Source organism: Gymnodraco acuticeps, unplaced genomic scaffold, assembly GCF_902827175.1.
Source record: "Gymnodraco acuticeps unplaced genomic scaffold, fGymAcu1.1, whole genome shotgun sequence".
Lineage (NCBI taxonomy): Eukaryota > Metazoa > Chordata > Actinopteri > Perciformes > Bathydraconidae > Gymnodraco > Gymnodraco acuticeps.
Window position 1 is genome coordinate 2,180,634 of NW_022990042.1, and position 21,729 is coordinate 2,202,362.

The following is a 21,729-nucleotide window of genomic DNA, read 5'->3' on the forward strand; positions in this document are numbered from 1 at the left end:
ACACTATAACAACTGCTGACTGAGACAAATGTGTAATGTGTGTGTGTGTGTAGAGCAGGGGTGGCCAACCAGTCAGAGGTTAAGAGCCACATTTTTTCTATGTTACTGCAAAGAGCCACATCAAACACACTGATACCGCTTGTTTCAGTTTTTTGTTTTCTGGAGACAAGATTTCAACCACGTCACTGATGCATTTTTGTGGCATTGGGATATATATTTTTTAAATCCTCTGGAGCAGAGAGAGGAGCTGTGGATTATTGTTATTGATTAATGCATCAGTGTTTCTTAGGGTCAAAAACACTAAACTCACAACTTGAAATGAAAGCGTTTAGTTTATTTAATAAAAGAGCACATGTTCAATGTGAAAAGTGACAGTAGTTATAGATTATTTGCAATTTGGTGCTATGTATATATTTAAAAAAAATAAAATTATATATATTTTTTAAACACCTTGAATTTCAGGGGGGGCGCGGGGCTCCGTTGGCGGGGTGCAGCGCCCCTCCAAGACAATGGTAGGGGAAACACTGGATAATGTTTAATCAACGATAGGTTTTCCCCCCCTCAAAGGTGATTGGTTCACCGCATCGCAGGTATTATTGTGATTGGCTCTTGGGCCACATCAAAATTAGACGCGCTGGCATCCTCTCATACTGACACATGACACCACACATACACACGTAGAGCCGGGACGAAAGTAACACAGGACGAAAGTAACGGAGCGATTTTATCCGAGCCCAAACAACTTTGACCGGCCAAATTACGTCAGAATGATCAGCATTCGATACTTAACAGACCTACTAAATATTAGGTTTAACTCTGAGGAGTAGTGTTGTCACGGTACCAACATTTTGGTTTCGATACCAAGTCAAGAATTGCGATTCCGATTCTTTTTCGATACTTTTCTTAAAAAAAGGGAAACAGTCTTAAATGTAATTATTGTGCTTTATTTCACACCAGAACCATAACCATAACACAAACTTTTAAACAATGAGAACAATAAATAAAATAAATGACAAGAATTCGTATTAAATACAATTAATACATGTCTCACAGACAGGCCGAGGCGCAGCGGCAGTTGCACTCCCACTTGCAGCCATGCTTCTCGTTTTCTCACATGCTCTGGCAGCTAGCGCGTGCATGAGAGAGGGGAGGGACTTAGAGCGTGATTGAGAAGGGAGGGGCTGCAGGCACGGCTGCAGTGCAGGGAGTGGAAGCAGAGCGCTGAACACACACGGCTCTTATTAAAACAGCGCTTTCTCACCGGAGTACTTTTCTCCGTCATTCTTAAAGTACCGATACTAATGAAACGGAGGAATCGTAACGTTTTTAACGGCAGGGTATTGCGGTACCTTTCAAGTATTGGTACACCGTGCAACACTAGTCAGGAGTCAGTGTCTCTCCCCCAAACTCACACATATAAAATTCGATATGAACTGAAGAGCCGCATGAAACTAGGCAAAGAGCCGCATGCGGCTCGAGAGCCGCGGGTTGGCCACCCCTGGTGTAGAGTATATAAATACAATGTTATTGATTGAGATGAGAGGAGATCAGTTTTTTAAAACTTTATTTTAAAGATGTAAGGCACCATATGAACAAGGTAAATAGATTAAAATAAACAACAATTAATAATAAAGGTCACACAAATATATCAATAAAAAAAAATAATGCACTAGAAAGGTTACACATATTAAGCAAAAATACTTATTTAAATAATTAATGATATCACTCAAATGCTCCATTAGCGATTTCATTTATAACACTATGAACATTTTACCTAAAGTTTCCACTGTGTTTCTCACTCCTCCTGTCCCTCCCCAGGCAGGGGGGTGGGCCGTGGTGGGGAAGCACGGTGTGAAGGCCTCCGGCTCTCTGAGCTCGTTTTGGACCCCCCCCCTGAGAGGAGACGTCTCCCTGGAGGCCTATAAATCCAGCCACACCCTGCACATGACCTCCACCTGCGGCAGGCACAACGCCAGCCTCTCTGCTGCCCTGAACACCGTGGACAAGGTGGGTGGTGTCTGTGGAAGGGTGGGATTATTACTGAAATGCTTTTAGATTATGGGCGGAATATGAGACATTAGGCCCAGGCACAGACATGTAAAGGGCCCCCGCCCATCCTATATACAGCACAGTTAAACCAGAGCCACAGATTCAAAGAGACTTTTTCTTGACTGTCTTTGTAGTGATTTGATGTCTCTTTGTGTTTATAATCCGCTCTTTTTTTAATGGTGTTTGTGACTTGTGGCTCTTTGTAGCTCTTTTATGTCATTTTGCATTTATTTTTGGACGTTTTTTGTCTCTTTGTATTCTGTCTATTTTGAAAGGTTTTTGGCTTTTTGTGGCAATATTCTCCCCATTTGTAATATTTTTGTGTCTCTTTTATGGTTGTTTTTCTTGGACATTTTGCTTCTTTTTGTGATCATATTCTGTCTCTTTTTACCTATTTTGTGTCTCCTTTTGGTCAGTATTTCTGTCTGTGTTATGTCTTTTTTGCTCAGTTAGATGAAAATGATTATCTTCTCACTTCTTTTAGAATTTGAAAAAGAGGCAAGCGATCCTGAAGATGACCTTCTCGAAGCCGAAGAGTCGGTCCACAGAGCTGGAGTTTGAGGGTGTAGTGGAGGAGCTGAGGAAGGACAAGAAGATGTATCAGAAAAGAGCCATGCTGCAGCTCAGGTCTGTGATTCACTCGGACTTCATCTGTTGATGTATTTTAGGATGTTGTCGTTATGTTAAAATGCCAGTTGCTGACATTAATAGCTGCCATATCGCACAGACAGCCCTTCCAGACCTTTCCTCAGACTTTCCTCCTACGGGAGACTTTCACCGTCGACCTCCTCAAAGGCCTCTACATCCTGGAGTCCAAAGCGGGTTTCCATGGCAACAGAGAGGTCATCCACACCCTCACCCTCGGCTACAAACCACCGAGCCCTTTTGTAAGTTTGACACATGTTGATTTATGACTCACACATGACACAAGTCGATTATCGATATGTTTTCTGGCTTTTTCCATGTTTAGGTTTGTTCTGCACTCGTCCATCCTTTCGGCTCTGACACTATTCCATCAGACTCAGAAGTCTGCGTGACCCTAACCAGCAACCAGGTAAGCTGCCAGCCTTCTAAACTCAAAACGCTCACAATAAAAAAAATAACCTCTTTATTTATTTAAAAGGTAATGACATTTTAATACATATCCTTTTACTCCATTTTCAACTCTTCTTTCCTTCGGTTTTAAGGTGTCTGGATACAGAAATATCTTCTCTGGTCAATATTGAAAATGTTGGCTATTTTGCTTCTATAACATTTCTTCTTTGAGACTAGTAAAACTAAATTATCCAAAATACACACACATTAAGTGCTTATAACCAAAAACTTAGCGTTTAATAATGCATATTTCAACATTTTAGAAAATGACAAATAAACCAAAAAGTAACTGCGTTAATGTATGTTATCTACTGGGGAAGTAGCATGCTCATGGGGTGGGGACACTTTTTTTCAGATAAAAATAAAACTGTATTGCTTTTTTTGTACACACCCATTTCCTTACTATTTGCTATCAACACGTGTATAGACAGGATTCACAGTTTCAGGCTACAGACTGTTTTCGTAGGAACCATTATAGATGTGTGGCCAGGGGCAAATTATTGAGGAAGCCAATGTTCTCCGTCTTTCTTTAAGAGTCTTGAACACGCCTGTTCTCCACAGCGACGCAAATGCACACTCACATGTTGTGAAAACCATGTTTGCAAACTGAAGCCCTGCAGGGGGGTCTGGGGGGATCCTCCCCCTTTTAACATGTAAACTACGCATTCTGGTACTCTCGGACAAGAAAATAAAGACAACCTTTACTTCAGGGCCAGGCAAACAGGCCAAACAACATTGCTGTATGTTTTTGGGTCATTTTAGAGTCAGTACAGTAAGGAGGAATTACTCTGTTGCTGCAAAGCCAGAGCAATATTTTCTTTTACATTTTTTACATTTCTTTTTGCATGCTATTTTTCAGAACATTTACAAGTTATACTTTTAAAAAGTGGTGGGGACAAAATTGGCCATTTCAAAAAGTGTTGGGGACATGTCCCCGCGTCCCCAGTGCAAATGACGCCTATGAGCATGGTGATATCTACTAGTTACATGTTTGACCTTATTCTCCTGTATCGTGTCCCCTTAAATTCAAGTTCAATGTTTATTAAGATATTAAACTTGTAAATGACAAACTGAAACTTGCAGAGTTGTAGGATAATTTAATTGAATTACAATGGATAAGCATATTTATTTATTTTTATAAGTGTGATCAAATGTAAGTAAGTACACTAACTTATATACTGTTAGAAAATGTTGGGAACATTTGTGTATTTAATAAATGTTTTACATTTCCTTTTAAGACCCAGAGAGACATACAGGGAAGGTTACGGGTCGGCAGCAAAGAGAGACTGACGTTCTTTGGACAAGTTCAGTTTAACCCTTTGCACTCAACTCACCAAGAGATAAAAGTCAGAGCCAACTTCTCCCATCTACTCCAGGTGAAGCAGACTATTACCATCATTATTCTACAGACAAAACCAGTTGTTATACAGTATGTATGATGCATACAGATAGCTGTAAGTTCTTAACAACTAACAAGTCCACCTCCAGCAGCGTACAGTATAGTTTACAGTAGAAAAGGCCGAACTTGTGACCACTTGTCTGTTATTACTGTTACAGCTGCAGCTCCCCTCCTCCGCTATAGTGGAGGGAAATGTAGGATGGAACCCCAAAAACAACAGTGACTTTGATTATCAGGCAGGAGGGAAACTGAGAATAGAGCGACAGGAATGCCAAGTGAGTAAAAACAACTCAGAATTGTAATTATTGCATGTTTAATTGGCGTTAATTATGGATTTTTTGTTTGTTTCTCTTTAGCTTTCTGTACAGCTCAATGGATCATCAGGAAGAGTCGGCCTTTATTCCTCCCTCACCCATCCTTTCAAATCAAAGATACCCAAAACATTAGAGGTAGACTGCTTCGGTTTTTTGCAAAAATAATGTCTGTCAGTGGTCCGAAAATAGTCAAATAAATAAAAAGTCAGATAACAAAATGTGTCTGCATTTTAGCATCTAAGCTATCTTCTAAATGTGATGTTTTCCACGTTAAGGTACAGGCCACTGCAGACGTTTCTGCAGTTTGTGGCACAGGAAGTAGCTCCGTACATGTGAGGGCTGATGGGAAGGACAGGGTGAAGCTGGACGCCCAGATGTCCCACTCCTTCCAGAGGGGAGAGAGAGCCATGGGACTGACTGTGAACGTATCCCAGAGTCTGCTGCCTTCTGCCACCGACCTGCACGTAAACATGGCTGCCAACATGTCCTCAGACACGTGTGTGCATCTATTTTTTTTTGGTATAGTATAATTGAGTGAGGATTTGAATACCATCCGTTCAAAAATACAACAATAAATAATATTAGCAACACACAAAATGATAACAAAATGCAAATGATGAAAAAAATATGTATTTTATCCCTGTTTTATCGCTGTTATGATTTCTTGTCATTCGTTTATAGAAAATGTAAAGTAGGTTTTCCTTTTGCGATCATGTAATGGTAATACACCACATCTATTGCACTGTATCATTTTGTGTTAAATAATGTCTTAAGTCTCTTTTTGGACGTTTGATTCTCATTGCATTAACGTCCCTCCAGTATGTCTCTACATGGCTCCTACACTCAGGGCCATGAGGCTCTGCTGGCTCAGCTCAAAGGGTCTCTCAAAGACACCGGGGGTCTACAGCTGGCTGTGTCCGGGGACCTGAGGCACTCCATGGCCAGCCTCGCTGTGCTGCCTACAGTCCTGGGGCTGGACGGGCTGCTGGGACAGTCTGACACCCTCATTGAAGGTAGTGTTCATGTAATCAACTAGTAATTTTCTGCCACCAGGGGTTTTCCAATCAAAACAATATCTAAAGACTTTGGATGCATCTCAAAGAAGCATGGAATCGTGAGAGTTTTTATTTGCAGTTAGCTTCTCCTGGATAGGATTCCTTCATTTTTCATATTTAGTTTTACAGGGAGCTGAGTTATCTAGAGAGGTCCCCTCCTCTTCAAAATTAATTCATCTGGGGTATTAAACTATAATACTCGATAAAACAACAGTTATACATCAGTGCTTCCCCGACGCAGTCCGGCTGCTCCTAACATCTGCTTAGCTTGTTTCTGTGATAACTCTTTTGTGAATCAGTCAATCTTACAATTAAATAAGGAGTTTAATCCCCCAAAAAAGTTGTGGGGAATTGTGTTTGAGTATTTAGTACGTTGAGTAAGCTGTAATCCATAGACCATATGTCTATGTATCACCAGTAACGCTATGATAACAAAAATGAAAAATGAAGAGGGCCCAGTGATTGATCCCTGAGGCACCACACTTAATTTAATCCCAAATGAATGTACATTAAAGGGTGTTGAACATAGAATCGGAGGGATGAAACCCTCTTTAATGGTCACACAGCACACACTGTGACATTTGTTCTCTGCTTTTAACCCATCCTAGTACCAGGAGTCTAGTACTAGGAGCAGTGGGCAGCTATTGTACAGCGCCCGGGGAGCAATGGGAGTGGGGGTGAGGGGGGTGTCCGGTGTCTTGCTCAAGGGCACCACGGCTGGGCAGGAGGTGAACTGGGACCTCTCCAAGTAGCAGTCCACATTCCATATTTAGGTCTGTTCGGGGACTTGAACCGGCGACCCTCACAGTCCAAGCCCCCACTGACTGAGCCACTGCCGGACATATTACTTGTTTCTTGTTTAATGTTTGTCATAGCTGAAGTTGTAAATGGATCTGCAAAAAAAGCTTTTCACTTGAACTGACAATATTATCGAGTCATATCGTATCATTTAAGATACAGTCGTTAGATGACTAAAGTCCTCCACCGGGTAAAATATTAAGCTAAAAACCACCAATATCTAAAAAGAGTGTTGTAAAAAAGTGGCTTAAAATCGGATAACACGTCAATTTATGGCAGGGGATGCATCAACATATGTGTCAATTGAAGTGCACCGTTTCCTTGATTTAAACAACCGGAATTTCTTGATATTGAATATTGTTGGAAACACAACCAAATAGCTAACATATTGTAGGTTTATAGGTTTTTAGACATTTGAATGCGGAAATGTTACCTATTATTATATTTTTAATATTACATGATAGCTTGTGATTTAGTTTGGACATTTACTTCCTGACATCGTGATCATTTTTTATTCTTTATTGTCATTGTAGGACAGCTGAGAGTACGAGTGATGGAGACCTTGTACAGCGTGGAGCTCAGACATCAGGAGGCTCTCAGAGATATTTTGGACAGAGAAGATGAAGAGGACATGATGGGAACAACATTTCACATGGCACGTGATTGGCTGTGTGTTCGGTCAGGGGCGGAGCATTTGTGCATGAATGCGAGTCGCCGAATTGGGGATGGAGGGATGGGAGAGATCTACACAAGGCTATCTCATTCCTTTGTCTTACTAAATGCCACAGGTAAATCATTACTTTATACATATGCACACATATAGCTTCTCCTGTTGTCTGACTGCCTTTGACCACTGAATACAGGTGTACCTGCCAGCAGTGATGCCCAGCTGAGGTGGGCCCAGGATGGAGGTCGTTTGTCAGTCTTTGCAGAGCTGCATGCTGGAGTAGAACATCTAAAAGCTGAGTTTAATGGAGGAAAGACTGACCAGCTTACACAACGATGGGAGTTCTTCTCCAGGCTGCACCATCACTTCAAAGCCCTGCTGAAGAGAGGTGTATCAAGCTCCATACTAGCTAAAGCACATTACCAGGTGCAGGACTATCTACCATTTGTATATCCCTAGCATATTTCATAAACAACACTAGATGTATCAACTTGATATCTGTTCTTGTGTTTTCTTTCCCACGGTTAGTTAGAAAAAGAAAGCCTGGACACAGGCGTGGTCCTTCACACAGGAGACCAGAGAGTGGTTGATATCCTTTTTAATGTTGGATCAAAGAACAGCGCAGCTATATTGAAATTGTCTCTATGGCAACAGATGAAGATCCTTCAGGGTGTCATACCCACCTCTTTACAGGTAAACTTTACAGCATGTATATACTTTAATTTACCGATTGATTGCCTATGACTGAACATTTGAACTTTGACTGTGTCTTTCATATTAAACAATACATTTGGAGCGTTGTCCTTTATACATCAAGTTATCAGTTAATCCATCAATTAAAATTATCTGGAAAGAAAAATATGTAATTCTATCATAAAATAATGTTGCTTTTGGAAATAATGTCAAATAGAGAGGGCCCACAGATTATCCCTGGAGGACACCGCACTTCACTTGATCCTTGTAACATCCATACATTGGTACAACTACCATATGTTCACCCTGCATGTAGGAAACCACTTAAAGGGATGGCAACACTTTATTAATAAATCATTTATAAATGGTATATTGATAGCTATTTCACTGTTAACAGAGAATGAAATGATAACTTAATGATAAAATGACATACATTAAATTACTATTTATTAAACATTATAAATTATATTTGTATTATTTGTTAAATTACTATCAACTTAAATGATTTAACTATCAATTTAATAGTTATCAAGTAGTTTTACAAAGCAAGGAAAGCTGTCTTCCTCTTTTTGTGTCTTTATGCTCAGCTAATCTAAGCTAACAACCAAGAAATATGACTTTAAAGAGGTTGTCCCAGTATTCCAGCATGTCCAGCTGCACACCATGATCAGTAGTATCAAATGAACCAGTAAGAACTAAACAGAAACACTGCTTCAACAATAAACATTTTATGTTTTAGAAAATGGGCTCAAATTAGCATGTTGGTGTACCACAACATGCTTGACTGTTGCACGTCTAAGGTTCAGTAATTCCACAGAAATTCTTCCATCTCCTCCTTCAGTTTCTTCTTTGAAAAACAAACTTTGCCAACGGGTGTTTTTGTTTTCACAGATGAACTGCACAGGGGACTCCAGCGCAGAGCGTCTCTCAGCCCAGTGCTATGGAAATGTCTCAGGTCGCCCCGTGGAGGTACGAGTATTTCGCTCCTATAGACCACACAACAGGCTCTGCTATGGCCTGTCGCTAGCTCACTTTAGCCTTAGCGCTAGAGCTAAAGGCTGTTACGGTCCTAACAGCCAGACGGAGCTCCGGGCTAACCTCACCCACTCCTCCGTGCTAATGCTAACGTATCTGGGCGTGCCTACCAAATCTAGTCTCAGGCTTCTGCTCCGGCCTGGGCCTCAGAGGTGGGCCCTGAGTGTTGGGTTGGTTTGTGACCCTTGGAGAATGGACCTAAATGTGGGACTGAGGCTAGAGAGGCCTGGGCTGTATGGCTGGCATGGACTGCTTGAGTTTGGGGGCCGCGGTGTGTGTACCCACAAGGCTGAGCTGACAGGTCGGATGAAGCTGGAAAGCTGGTGTAATATCTGGGCGGATGTCAATGTGGCCTGGGACTCACTGACCTCAAGTCTGGTGCTGTCTGTGCGGTGCAAAGGGGTGGGGAGGTTAACATGGGTGCAGGTTAGGAGGGTTGAGGGGGGTGTACCACACAAAACCTCTTTAACAGTAAATGGGCTGGCAGGGAAAGATGGATTTACATGTTCCCTAGGTCTGGAAAGTGTGAAGGACTCCTGTCAGTGCTTCTTGTCTGTACTGCTGAAGGACAGAAAGGCGGAAGTGGGCTGGACTCTGCAGCATCACTGGGCTTCTCTTACCTCCATCTTCCCAAACAAAATAGAACTCCAGGGGTCAGGGGAGCTCAGTGACACTTCCCTCTCTGGAAGTGCCATGGTTTCTTTCAACACCCGCTCGGCTCTGATGGACCTGACTACTTCCTGGGAGCCCTCCACCTCCTTGAAGGTCATGCTTCAGCAAAACCTGACCCACACAAGAGTACCATCCGAGCTAACCGTTAGCATGTTGACCACGGCTGGTCGAGCTGAATTGGAGGTGGAAAGTGATGCGTGCTCTGTGCTTTTCCTGACAAATCAACAAAAAGGAGGAGACAGGAGGAGCAGCTGGAGCTTTTTTGTCCACCAGCGATGTGTCTTACTGAAGGTTAGAGAGGAAACAAGTGCACAGAGACTTGTTTCCCAGCAGAGGAAAGCAAAAGAAACATCTTCGCCATGGAGATGACTCTGTCTTTCCATTACATTACAATTCACATTGATAACACTGTTACTCTGTGATAAAAGTATCAGTGGACCCTGGAATGGGCGCTTATAAGACTGTATGGTCTGCAATGTCTGTCCCTATGTTCAACACTTTGGTTAACACTGATACAAATAATGATCACAGGAACAGAATCAATTGTAATAACTAACGCACATCATGAGGTGAACACTTTAGTTAGTCCATGTCTTTGGTTTATGATCCAGTACCTGCCACACTAATGACATCAAAGATTTTCTATTCACAATTATCTCAACAATATTAAACCTTTTTTGCACTTAAGTTGAAATATATTGCAATGGTCTTGTTTGTGAACTTCAGTATGTTAGTGGTTAATAGATGTATTGGCGATTAATTAGAGTTCAAAGGATATAGACCTGTATTCAGCATAAAACAATCCCAGAAGAAGTCCAGTGCCCTAATCCTACATTAGGCCTCACAAAGTATGTAATTGTATGCACTTTACTTTACACAGTCATTACTATTTTTAAGGTCCTTCGTTTTTTTTGTATACAAACTTTTTTTAAAACGTATTTTTCAGAAAGAATTTTGCTATAGAAAAACAGTTATTTATCCAAGATAGATTATTTGAATGTCCTTATCAATAACACATTATTGCCAAAGCACATGTTCAAAGTGGTACAAAAGTAAAAACATGAAGCAACCTTGCTAACAATAATATGTTGTTCAAAATCATGGAAAGAAAGAAGCTGAAATAATAAATATTATTGGTACGGTCAGCAAAGTGACTTCTATCACTTATAGCAAGGACTTCTTTACTCACACCACAGTGAATTGGAACGTGATTATGACCTGAAGGATACATCTTAAGACTTGTTTAATTAACCCCCCCTGCTTATAAGTTTGTAAGGGGGTTCTAATCTTTCCTTCTTCATTTCAGACCCTCCTGCCAGCGCAGACCTCAGCCAACATCTCCGTCACCCGCTCTGGCTGCTGCACTGATCTCAGAGCTGTCCTCCATGCTGATGGGGAGCAGAAAGGCAGCCTCAGTGTGCACTCCACATGTTGCCCTCAGCTCAGTCTGAGAGCATCTGTACAGCACTCTATAGAGGCCGTACAAATGCTGGGACTTCCTGCCCACGGAGCTTTCATCCTGAAAGTCTCAGCTGCACATCTGCCTGGCGTGGAGGTCGGCGTGGAGCTGGGTCGTTGTTATTTCAGAGGTCATTTAGGGAAAACCCAGGATCCACAGACAGAGGAGGAGCCGGCTTCCTACGCTGTCAATGTGACCAACCACTGCCCCGCTCTACAGGTCAGACAATCAATCACTCCTGAATAAACTCATATGTTTCAATTGTAAATCTTACTCAAACTGTGACGACATATTGATCTTTCTTTCATCGCAGTTAGAAGAACTGGGATTTCCTACATGTTCAACCCGGTCATGTTTACACAGATTCCTTTGAAAAACAGTTTCCAGCTCATTAGAAAGTCAAGATACAGCTCATTTATTATAGCAGCGAGCAGAACAACACATGCTGGGTTACCTGTAAAAACACCTGCTGAGTGCCAAATCTCCTTCTACCAAGAGACAATCTGAGTCCCTGGACTTAACATGGGCTGTACATATGGGGCCTATTCTGCTCATTCTCAGGTTCATATTTGTATGTAGTGTCTCTACTGGGACATGTCTCCATGCTTTAATGTTCAAAAAGCTCTTTCTTTGTCTCATACTGCCTGTGCTGCAGCACCTCTTTTCACCCTCTGTCTGAAACCAGAGCCCAGTCTGCTCTGATTGGTTAGCTGGCCTGGTCTGTTGTGATTGGTCAACCGCTTAGAAATGTCCCGCCGCTTTGCCTATCATGCACAAGTGTTACATAGTGATGCTGGTATGTTACTGAAGTAAACAAAGAAATCCAAAACGTCCTTTGGAAGAACCCCCTAAAAGCACAATAGGGCTCCTTTAAAAGATATATACAATTGACAAGGGTGAGAAGGTATTGTATGCAATGTTTGGTAGGAAGTTAAAAAGCAGCAGATAATACAGAATTAAAAGACTATTAACGTATAATGATTATTAGATGTGAATCTGCATTGGGCTGCAACTAGTTCATTATTTTCATTATCCAATATTGAATCTTTAATGGGGCCTTTTTATGCTTTTGGGGGTTTACTCCAGAGGAATTGTCTTCCCCCCTGCCTGAAACGCCTCCATTGGTCTCCTTTCATTATTTTTGTAAACATGTCCCAGCCATAAAATGATGACAAAAAAATATCAAATATAGGAGAGTTTATTTTATATCCACAAGTAATAAAGCTATATCAAAAACAACTACTGATGAACATCCTCCTTGTATGTCTGTGCCACAGGAAACGGTCCTCCCGGTGTCCCTGACCCTCCGGGGCCTCCTGTCAGTCGGCCCCTGTCAGCTCACCATGACCTCCTCTCTAAGGGCAGACTCTGAGGGCCTCTCCCTGGAGCTGGGGCAGGTCTGCAGGCCCCCACGTCTCTCTGGGAGCCTCACCCACTCTTTCTCTGGGCTGAGGAGCCTTGGCGTGCCCCAGACGATGAGCATAGAGGCCTCGGCCCCAGAGCAGGCAGGGGCCCTGCTCATAAAGGCTGGGACGTGTTCCATCAGAGCCAATAGAGTCTCAGGGTCCTCAGGAAGGACACCGTGGCTCTGGGCTCTGGATGCTCAATGCCCATTGTTACAGGTAACTACTAAAGTCTTGATGTAGCAGGAAGTTGTTTTAAAGCTGTCCTTATTCCATACAATGACCATTTGTATATGAAATACTCGAGCTGTGTTACTTTGAGCTCTTGTGTTTTTCTCTTATGGCTCCAGGATGAAGAAAGAATCAAAACAGTCTGGATGACTTGAAGTAAATGGGGGAGCGTTTTACAACAGTAAAACTATATCAAAACAACCGTTTACAAACTCTTACACAACTATTGCAGCATAATTCAAGTCTTAATTCTACAGTAGTATGTTGAAGTCTTCACAAATATCTGCATTTTCACCAAAAATGATGTATGTATTTAAAACACTTCAGATGTTCACACTTGATGAGATGCGCTACGAGCCCTAAGTGTATTAGAACAAGGCATACTCATACAGCGGTTTGTATGATATCTTACGAATCTTGCACATTTTGTATACGAAGTCTAGTAATCTCATATGCATTTCAAAGATTCAAAGGTTTAATGTTATATGCATAGTGGCTACAGTGTAGATATGGCAATGAAAACCTTAAGTCCCAGGCTCCTCAAACAATGCAACATAAAGTAAACGTGCAAGTTAACTTTCAGCTTCAGAGGAAACTGGTTTAACCCTTAGATGCCCGAGTGACTGGACCCTACACTCTTCCATAAGTGGGTCAAAAAGGACCCGTATTAGAATAATGTGTTTTTATGCCATTTTTGTCATTTTGGTTAAGAAAAATCACTTGTATTATTTAGTATTACATTTTTCACTATTTATAATTTTATAATTTTTTTTTACATTTTGAAAAAAAACGTTTTCCCATAGGATTCCATAGAAAATGCATGCGGGTCATTTTTGACCCACTTGTGGAAGCTTGGGGTAGAAATACAAAAACTACAATTTCTTAAAATGTAAATTTAAAATTAGAATGGCATGATATCCAAAACATGTTTTTTGAGGAATAGCTGGAATATGAAATGATTTATAAAATGAAATTACAAAGATACTTCAAGAAAACCACCTCAGCGGGTCAAAAAAGACCCACTTATGCATCTAAGGGTTAAGAAAAAGATCGAGTAATGGTTAAAAATGACACAAGTGACTTAATTCCATGTCAAATGTGTCAATGTTTGGGTTGAAATACCAACGGAAGTGATGTTACGTATGTGCACAACTTACCTTTCAACCCCAGTTTGTAAACAGATGTTTTGATATAGTTTTGCTGGTTTTAAACACAGCCCTTACTTCCATCCAATTGTGTATCTTTCATTTACCAGCTAGACATGCGAGAAAAACACATTTTTTTCGTAACAGGGTGAGAAACTGATCTTATTGTGGGTGAATTGTTCCTTTTTAATCAGGTATCTACATGTATGACTAAAACAATATTAATTTTTGGAATTCATTAGTGTCTGACACACATTATGAGGGGTTTCTCCTTTTAAAGTTAAAGGCTGAATAAAATAGAGATCCAATTACTATTCAATTATTGATTGTCTAAGCATTTTGACCTTTTTCACTGCAGACATGTAGAAATGTCACGAAAAGGTCAGGGATAATTACATCACAATAATTAAGACTGGGGCGCTCAATTAAATGGAGCAAATGTTAGTCTAAGTTACATATGGTTTTGATTGATGGATTGATGGTGGTTTTCCTGGAAAGTCCAAATGTACTCTATTATAGGTCAATCATTTACCACTTTGGGGCAATTTGAAGGATAAGGAATCTTCAGTCAGTGTGTGTATAAGACGTTTTTATCTCTACCAGTGATAATAGTGTTGATATTCTGTCCTTTTCAGGCTCATCTGAATGGCTCAGTGTGGCAGGGCCCTCTGGGTGTTTGGACAGTGACAGTGGACACCAACCAGGAGGATAAAAGGGGTTTCCTGAGGCTGAATGCAAGGGCCTGGCCGGAGCTGAGTGTGGAGGGCGTGCTCCGTCACAACCTCCCCGCCCTGAGAGGGTTACCGCAGCACGGCAGACTGAGGGTCTCCTGCAGGGCCGGTGAACAGCGGTATGACGGGGAGGCCCTCGTTCAGCTGGAGCAGTGCACTGTGGGAGCCAGTGGAGCTGTGATGTCACAGACAGGCCTGCAGGGGGCGCTGCTGTATCACAACAACTGCACTCTCATTCAGGTACACACACCACATGATCATCCAACTGCTGAGGTCGCAATAGCTTATCACTTTTAATCAGTTTCTATTTCATTTCGAATGTCATTTGAGTTTGATTGCTTCTTACAATGATGTAGCTACATATACATACAAAACAAATGTTTGGAGAACTGTGTAGAATAGTCCACAATGTTTTATGTTGACTTTGATCTGGTAATCAAGTTGAGTTCTCAATTTAAATAGATTTGTAGCCATGATTATAATGGCATACAGACCTGCCAAAGCCTTGTATGAATAATGAAAATGTACAAGTAAATCAATGTACTCTTTATGAAGAGGACCAACAAATTAAAGAAAAAACACAGCATTCTTTAGCCCCGATATGTGAATAAAAAAAGGAACAAAAACTTGTCATTTGCAGTTTCTTGAGCTGAAAAGCTTTGTTAAATCCTATTTCACCTATTACTAACAAACAAGACTTGGACGCATGTGAAAGAAACAAGGATACATTGTAAAGCTATCGCCACAGAGCGCTCGGTTTAATATCTTTGGTTCCATGTCACGGGAGTTGGTGGAAAAAAACATGCTGTCTCCTTTTTTGGAAGTGTTATTATACAGCAAAAGAAAATCTAATACATTCTAACATTAATTTGTATGTATTAGTTCTTCAATCAGGCATATATGCTATTTATTTATTCAAGGCTCACTTAAATAAACTATATTTAATTATTCAATGATCACTCTTCCCCTCTCGTCTGATGTCTGTAGGAGTGGGGGAGTCCCGACAGGATGGAGTATTCTGGGGCGTTGGTCGTCTCCCCGACTCTAACAGAGTCTCGGGTCTCCATGGTGATTGATGAAGCAGAGTTAAAGGCTTCTGTGGTTCTCAAGGAAACCAAGGTGTGGATATGCATGGCAACATTTGTCCTTTTACATTTGTTACATAAATAAACAATAACAATTCACATTACACAAGGCATTGAGATGAAGTGACATCACGTATCGTTTTTCACTGCTGTTGTTTTCCAGGATATCAATGAAGCATCGCTCAGTGTGAACCATTCTGTGCCCGTGTTGAAGAAGATGGATCTCCCTGTCAGTGCTGCACTCACAATGCATTATGGGAGTCATGACAACGGATCGTACTATTACCTGCTACACAGCAGTGCAGGAAGCCAGAAGGTACCCTTTTATAAATCAGTTTAGAATCAAATGAAAGTCAAACAGTATCTGGTCAATCTTTCATTTGGTGGATCATTATGGAAATGTTTTAACACATGATGCATTTATAAAAAAATATAATTTAGTATGCACTGACAGGCAATATAAGATAGTTATTAAAGCAATCCCTCAAGCAATGATTGTTTGAATTAAAGGCATGCTTTCGTATTCTGTGGTTATTCCACAAGAGCTGTCATTACTTATGAATGGATAATTCACAGCTAAAAAGAAAACATATTTTTGAAAAGTATTCAAACAATTATATTATAAAGATAAGAACCAGTTACCTTTTCTTTCCAGTTTCACCAAAAGCTAAAGAAGTACATTTTAAAATCATGAATGAAATGTACCTTTGTAATCATTTCTCACACCACGGATTCAATTTAGATTGAAATATAAGCTCCTTTTGTCATTTAGACATTTTCCACTTTCCAGTATTGGTTCATTTATAATGAGCAAAACATTTCGCACATCTATGATAATGTAAAATCCGGCCTTCAATTTGAAAACAAAAAAACTGAATTTGGAATTCATCAATTGATTATTTTAGCAAAATATTAAATTCACAAATGTTGCTTTTCAATATTTCCCCAGTTTCTATTGCCTTTCTAAATGAAAGGCATGATGATACAAAACATTTATTAAATTATGCCAAAGTAAGAACAGCCCAAGAATTTCTTTTTTTTTCACTTTCTTTCTGTTCAAAATGCCCTCAGTTTTGTGAATTGATGTGATGAACATTGATGTTTATGTCCCTTTTGATTTTGTATTTGATATAATTGTTCAATAATAAAAAGATATATATATTTATAATGATAGTGAGTTCCCACTGTATGTAACGGCTGCTCCTCTCCATGTTTTCCAGCTAACTCAGGAGATGAGCGTCTCCCAGATGTCTGAGTCAGTCCGAGTGAAGAGTCTCTTCAGACACACAGTGTGCGTCCTGAGGAGAGCGGGAGTCCCTGCAGACAGCAGCATGCAGGTTAGAAACCGTCAACAAGTGACAGTGAATTGACTTTAAACAGTTCAATGAATAAAGGTGTGCCTGTCCAATTCTTTTTTAGAAGGCCAAATTCGAAAAATACAAAGTGCTAAGGAGTAGGTGGACATTTACATTTCCTGTCTGACTTTTCAATCTAAGAATTTAAATGTGAAAAAATAGTGCTTTAAATCTTAGAAGTGTGTTTTTGTCTTCAACAAACATTTATTTTCTTTATAGACTCATAAGCAGATTTTCTGGAATAATGGATTAAGGGTTTTGCTCAAAATTGTCAAGAAAATAGGGCGAAAATCCAGCCCAGGGGGCTTTCTTTATTTCTGCGGGAAAAATTAATTATAAAAAGTTAGTTGATAAACATTTTCAGTCTTTATTATTTTATTCTCTAATGTTCCTATTTATTTTTTTGTTCAGTTTAAATCTCCTTAATTCTATCTTTTATGGGTTATTTTTAAGACATAACCCGTGTGTGTGTGTGTGTGTGTGTGTGTGTGTGTGTGTGTGTGTGTGTGTGTGTGTGTGTGTGTGTGTGTGTGTGTGTGTGTGTGTGTGTGTGTGTGTGTGTGTGTGTGTGTGTGTGTGTGTGTGTGTGTGTGTGTGTGTGTGTGTGTGTACATACAGGTGGAGCTGGGCTCAGCAGGAGGGAAGGCCTTCACCTTACAGTCCCAGTTTGGAGGTCAGCAGGCTGGGGTGAGACTCAGGATGAAATCTCTCCCAACGAGCAAAGAGATGAGAGGAAGCATGTGGCACGGCTGGTCCTGGCTGCAGGGGAGGGGGCTGCCCCGCAACATAGAGGTATCATATCTTGGTTATTTACATTATATAGGTTCATCAAACTGGTATTCAAAGAGTGTTTTAAAAAAAAGAAAATCTCCTCTCTTCTTATTGTCTTCTTCAGGGCCTGTGCTCCGTCCAGGGGGTCTTCTCTCAGCTCCAGTCGGGGGTCCGGCTCTCTGTGGACGGGCAGCAGCTGCTCTCTTCCGGGCTGAACGTCAGTGTTTCTGACGGACGCCTGTCTCTGCTACTCTCATTCTCCCCCCCCGCTGCAAATCTGACAGGAACCCAGAACAGTCTGAACACCACGATCACTGCACAGTTCAAAGGTCAGAGTGTATTCACCTCTGGATTCCATGTTTGTGTTTTAATACTATTCCCTAAGTTTGGGACACTGCAGTTGTATATCGGTACTTTTTGAGGTGATACGATTATTCTCCTTTATATGGAAGACCTTCAAATAACCAGCACCTTAATGATTATGGCATTGCAGGGCTTTATCTGGGTTTTACATTCAGTCCTTTCATTCAGCTACAGTATCAAAGACTGACCTCTATGTCCATTTGAGGGCAAAAATCAAGACTTTAAAAATACATAGGCTATGATAGTTGAATATTTTAATGTCTTTTTTTAACTTGAGGTTAGTAAATAGCGTACGTTTGTGTGGCTCTTTCTGTTCTTTCTGTGGAGTGAAGTCTGATTGAAGCAAGGTGAGAGTGTGTCCTTCAATTTGCTAGCTCAATTGACCTTGGATGGTTAGGGTTAAGTCCTGAGTGAGTATAAATCTAACTCAACTTGATATGTGAAGCAACCTTCAGTTATGCCTGGAAGATGTCAATTCCATGTCTGGTGGTTCACTTAAGATATTTATTTCAGGCTTATTGAAGATCCGCCAGACATCCATATGGCAGGGTGACGTACCAGCTGCCTAATATAAAAAGTTGGAGACTTTTTTTATTATCATTTATTATAGTGGATTGCAAATGGACTATGCTTATGTGCTGTGATTATGCTCATGGGTTTTCTCTGTGCTCATGTGCTCTTCTATGTTTTCATTTAATGCCATCAACCCGCCAGATGGAAATTAGCATCTATGGCTAAATCTGGCACATGTACATGATGGACTCCAGTGCTCATGTTAAATAATGTGCATTAGGCGCGTTCACACCGGAGTACTTTTACCCGTACTTTTCCCGTTTAGTTCTGTTAGTGCCTGGAATTTTGCGTTCATACCAAAAAGAGAACTTAGTTCCGAGAACTTTTACCCCCATTTTTAGTGCCTGCTAGAGAGGTGGTACTATCCTGAGGAGAAAAAAGTTATTCCGATGTGAATGCGATCTGTACTTAGTTCCATGGGGGTACTAAGTGCTGGGAACTAAGTGCTGGCACCAAGTACGGCAAAATACTTGGTGTGAAAGCGGCTATTGTCCCTCCTTGAATAAATACAAAGTATTTACAAAACATTTAAAACCAAATGTTGAACATAATGTCACGGCTTGAGAGCAGAGTACATGGGACCCAAATGCAAAAGGCCGTTTCTTAAAATCTAAATTCTTTATTGGCAGAACGGGCCAGGCAAACAAGGCAAAACCATAAACTCTCTCAGAACATGCAACATCCAACACCACTTTTCAAAATACTGTAAAACGGGAAAACAAATTCGGATCATAACACAAGAAATACAAAGGAGATAAAAGTGGAGAGAAAAAGTGATATTGTGCTATTTGATCAGTTCCAGTTATTCTATTGTTCTTGGGAGGGAGGGGCTGGCCAACATTAAAAGTTCATGACCACGAACTGTATCTCAAGCAATACTGTTGTGCGTTCCTCATTTGATGGATTGATTTGAAAAGTCCTTGAATTTGATGTAGAAGATAAGAACCCTGATCATGCTCTTCCTGATCCTCCCCTCAGGTCCTCTGCGCAGCGCCTCCGCAGACATTCACTGTCCCCACTGGAGAGTGAGAGCTGTGGGGGACGTAGGGGGCTGGGGGGCCCACGGGGGCTCCAAGGAGGCCCGGGTCACTCTGAGGCACACAGTCCAGGGACTCACCAGCCCCGCCTTACAGGTGAGGGTCGCACGCACACTCTACACACCCCCCTGCTGCTCTTCACTGGTGCTGACCCCCTCTCTCTGACAGGTGGAGGCCTGGGGGAGGCTCACTGAGTCCCAGCTGAGGTGCTCCATCGCCCTGAACCCAGAACTCAGCTCCTCTCTGGCCCTCATCATGCAGGGACACCATCGGCCCCACAGGTACTGGAAACACTCACATTTAATACATGCACACACCAGAGTTCCCGTTAGAATATTTTTTCCGGTCAAAGTGCCGGTCAAAGGTCTTCTTTGTTATTTATTGAGCTTTAAAACAAATTGATATGATTCGATATTAAACAAACTAATTATAGTAGATTAACTACATTATTCAAAAGTGTACAGTAATTACAATAACACGGGAATAATAAACGGAGCGCTCTCCCTCTCCTGACAGCCCGTCAGTATCATGCAGCTCGCGGATCCAGTAATGAGTGACCCGACAGTAAAACTAAACATATCTATAACTAGTTTAGGTAGTTTGAGAGGTCATTAAAATAGCTACGTGTGATATTCTAACCTGAAGTGTGTGTTTTGTTCGTGTGGACTCGTCAGCAGCAGCTGATCTCTCTCTCCCGTCAGATTAGACTTCACTCGCGTTTATGTCCATATCGATCAGATCCAGCTAGTTCTAGCTAATGATATGACTACCTGCTTATTAAAAGACACATAAACAATAAGTGTCGCTATGCAACTGGGTGAGGCCACAAAGTATAGCGCAGCATTATGCATTTGTTTACATGTTTACATGAGATACATTAGAGTTGACTATTCTTGTCTGTCACATACTCTTTTGTCTGTCACATAAGTGGCGCAAGTTGCGCAACTGATGCGGTATTGTGCAAAGGGGAAATGATTTTGACTGGACACTTTGACCGGAGAGATTTAGATTTGCCGGTTTTACCGGTCGTAGTCCGGTAATTACCGGCTAACGGGAACTCTGGCACACACTCATACTTAGGCTTATCTCACACCCTCTCATACTCAAGGTTATCAATTGTTTCTTCAGCAAAGGACCCCTTGTAGAGAATATACCGGGAACCCCTCCTATCCCTTGGAATCATTTGACTCAGCCTCATATTTTACCCTTATATACAGTAGTTTTAATTGTGTGAAAGAATAACACAATAATCAGACTTAGAAACAGAATGGGAAACAGTCAATTGATAAACCAATAAACATGTTTCTTATTAAAGTTATAGTAACACTATCTATAATACATATATATTGGTTATAAACCCGCTACACCGTAACTATCTATAGTTACAATCTGGCATATTCTATATCTTTTCGCTGATGTAAGGGTAATGTAATAAAACGACATTAGACATGTTTTAAACTATTTGTAGTATCTCAACAGATACACAAAACAATGCATCACTTTAATGATCTGTACCTGTATTTAACGATGTACCACTATACCTATCTGTACCTGTATTTAACGATGTACCACTATACCTATCTGTACCTGTATTTAACGATGTACCACTATACCTATCTGTACCTGTATTTAACGATGTACCACTATACCATAAAAGAATCATCAAGAAAAAAGGTTTTATCTGACGACTCTTTTTATTTTTAATTGTCACCTGTGTTTTCTTACACTAAAACTTTTACCAAGACTTTTTCCAACATACATCGATGCAACCATGCAGGAAATAAAGTGTTTGAAGCTTT

General features: G+C 40.9%; 1 protein-coding gene across 1 annotated transcript in view; it reads left to right on the forward strand.

The window, feature by feature from the left end:
• Positions 1-21,729, forward strand: part of LOC117545615 — a 106,015-nt gene that overhangs the window by 30,769 nt on the left and 53,517 nt on the right. The window contains exons 30-52 of the mRNA XM_034215469.1: positions 1,819-2,007; positions 2,534-2,676; positions 2,777-2,936; positions 3,020-3,103; positions 4,383-4,520; positions 4,702-4,818; positions 4,900-4,992; positions 5,133-5,353; positions 5,677-5,870; positions 7,244-7,498; positions 7,574-7,803; positions 7,906-8,070; positions 8,962-9,039; positions 11,084-11,455; positions 12,514-12,858; positions 14,651-14,986; positions 15,734-15,865; positions 15,995-16,147; positions 17,052-17,168; positions 17,805-17,978; positions 18,082-18,286; positions 19,872-20,026; positions 20,099-20,211. Of these exons, the coding sequence (XP_034071360.1) occupies positions 1,819-2,007; positions 2,534-2,676; positions 2,777-2,936; positions 3,020-3,103; positions 4,383-4,520; positions 4,702-4,818; positions 4,900-4,992; positions 5,133-5,353; positions 5,677-5,870; positions 7,244-7,498; positions 7,574-7,803; positions 7,906-8,070; positions 8,962-9,039; positions 11,084-11,455; positions 12,514-12,858; positions 14,651-14,986; positions 15,734-15,865; positions 15,995-16,147; positions 17,052-17,168; positions 17,805-17,978; positions 18,082-18,286; positions 19,872-20,026; positions 20,099-20,211 (4,169 nt within the window). The remainder of the gene's footprint in view (positions 1-1,818; positions 2,008-2,533; positions 2,677-2,776; positions 2,937-3,019; positions 3,104-4,382; positions 4,521-4,701; positions 4,819-4,899; positions 4,993-5,132; positions 5,354-5,676; positions 5,871-7,243; positions 7,499-7,573; positions 7,804-7,905; positions 8,071-8,961; positions 9,040-11,083; positions 11,456-12,513; positions 12,859-14,650; positions 14,987-15,733; positions 15,866-15,994; positions 16,148-17,051; positions 17,169-17,804; positions 17,979-18,081; positions 18,287-19,871; positions 20,027-20,098; positions 20,212-21,729) is intronic.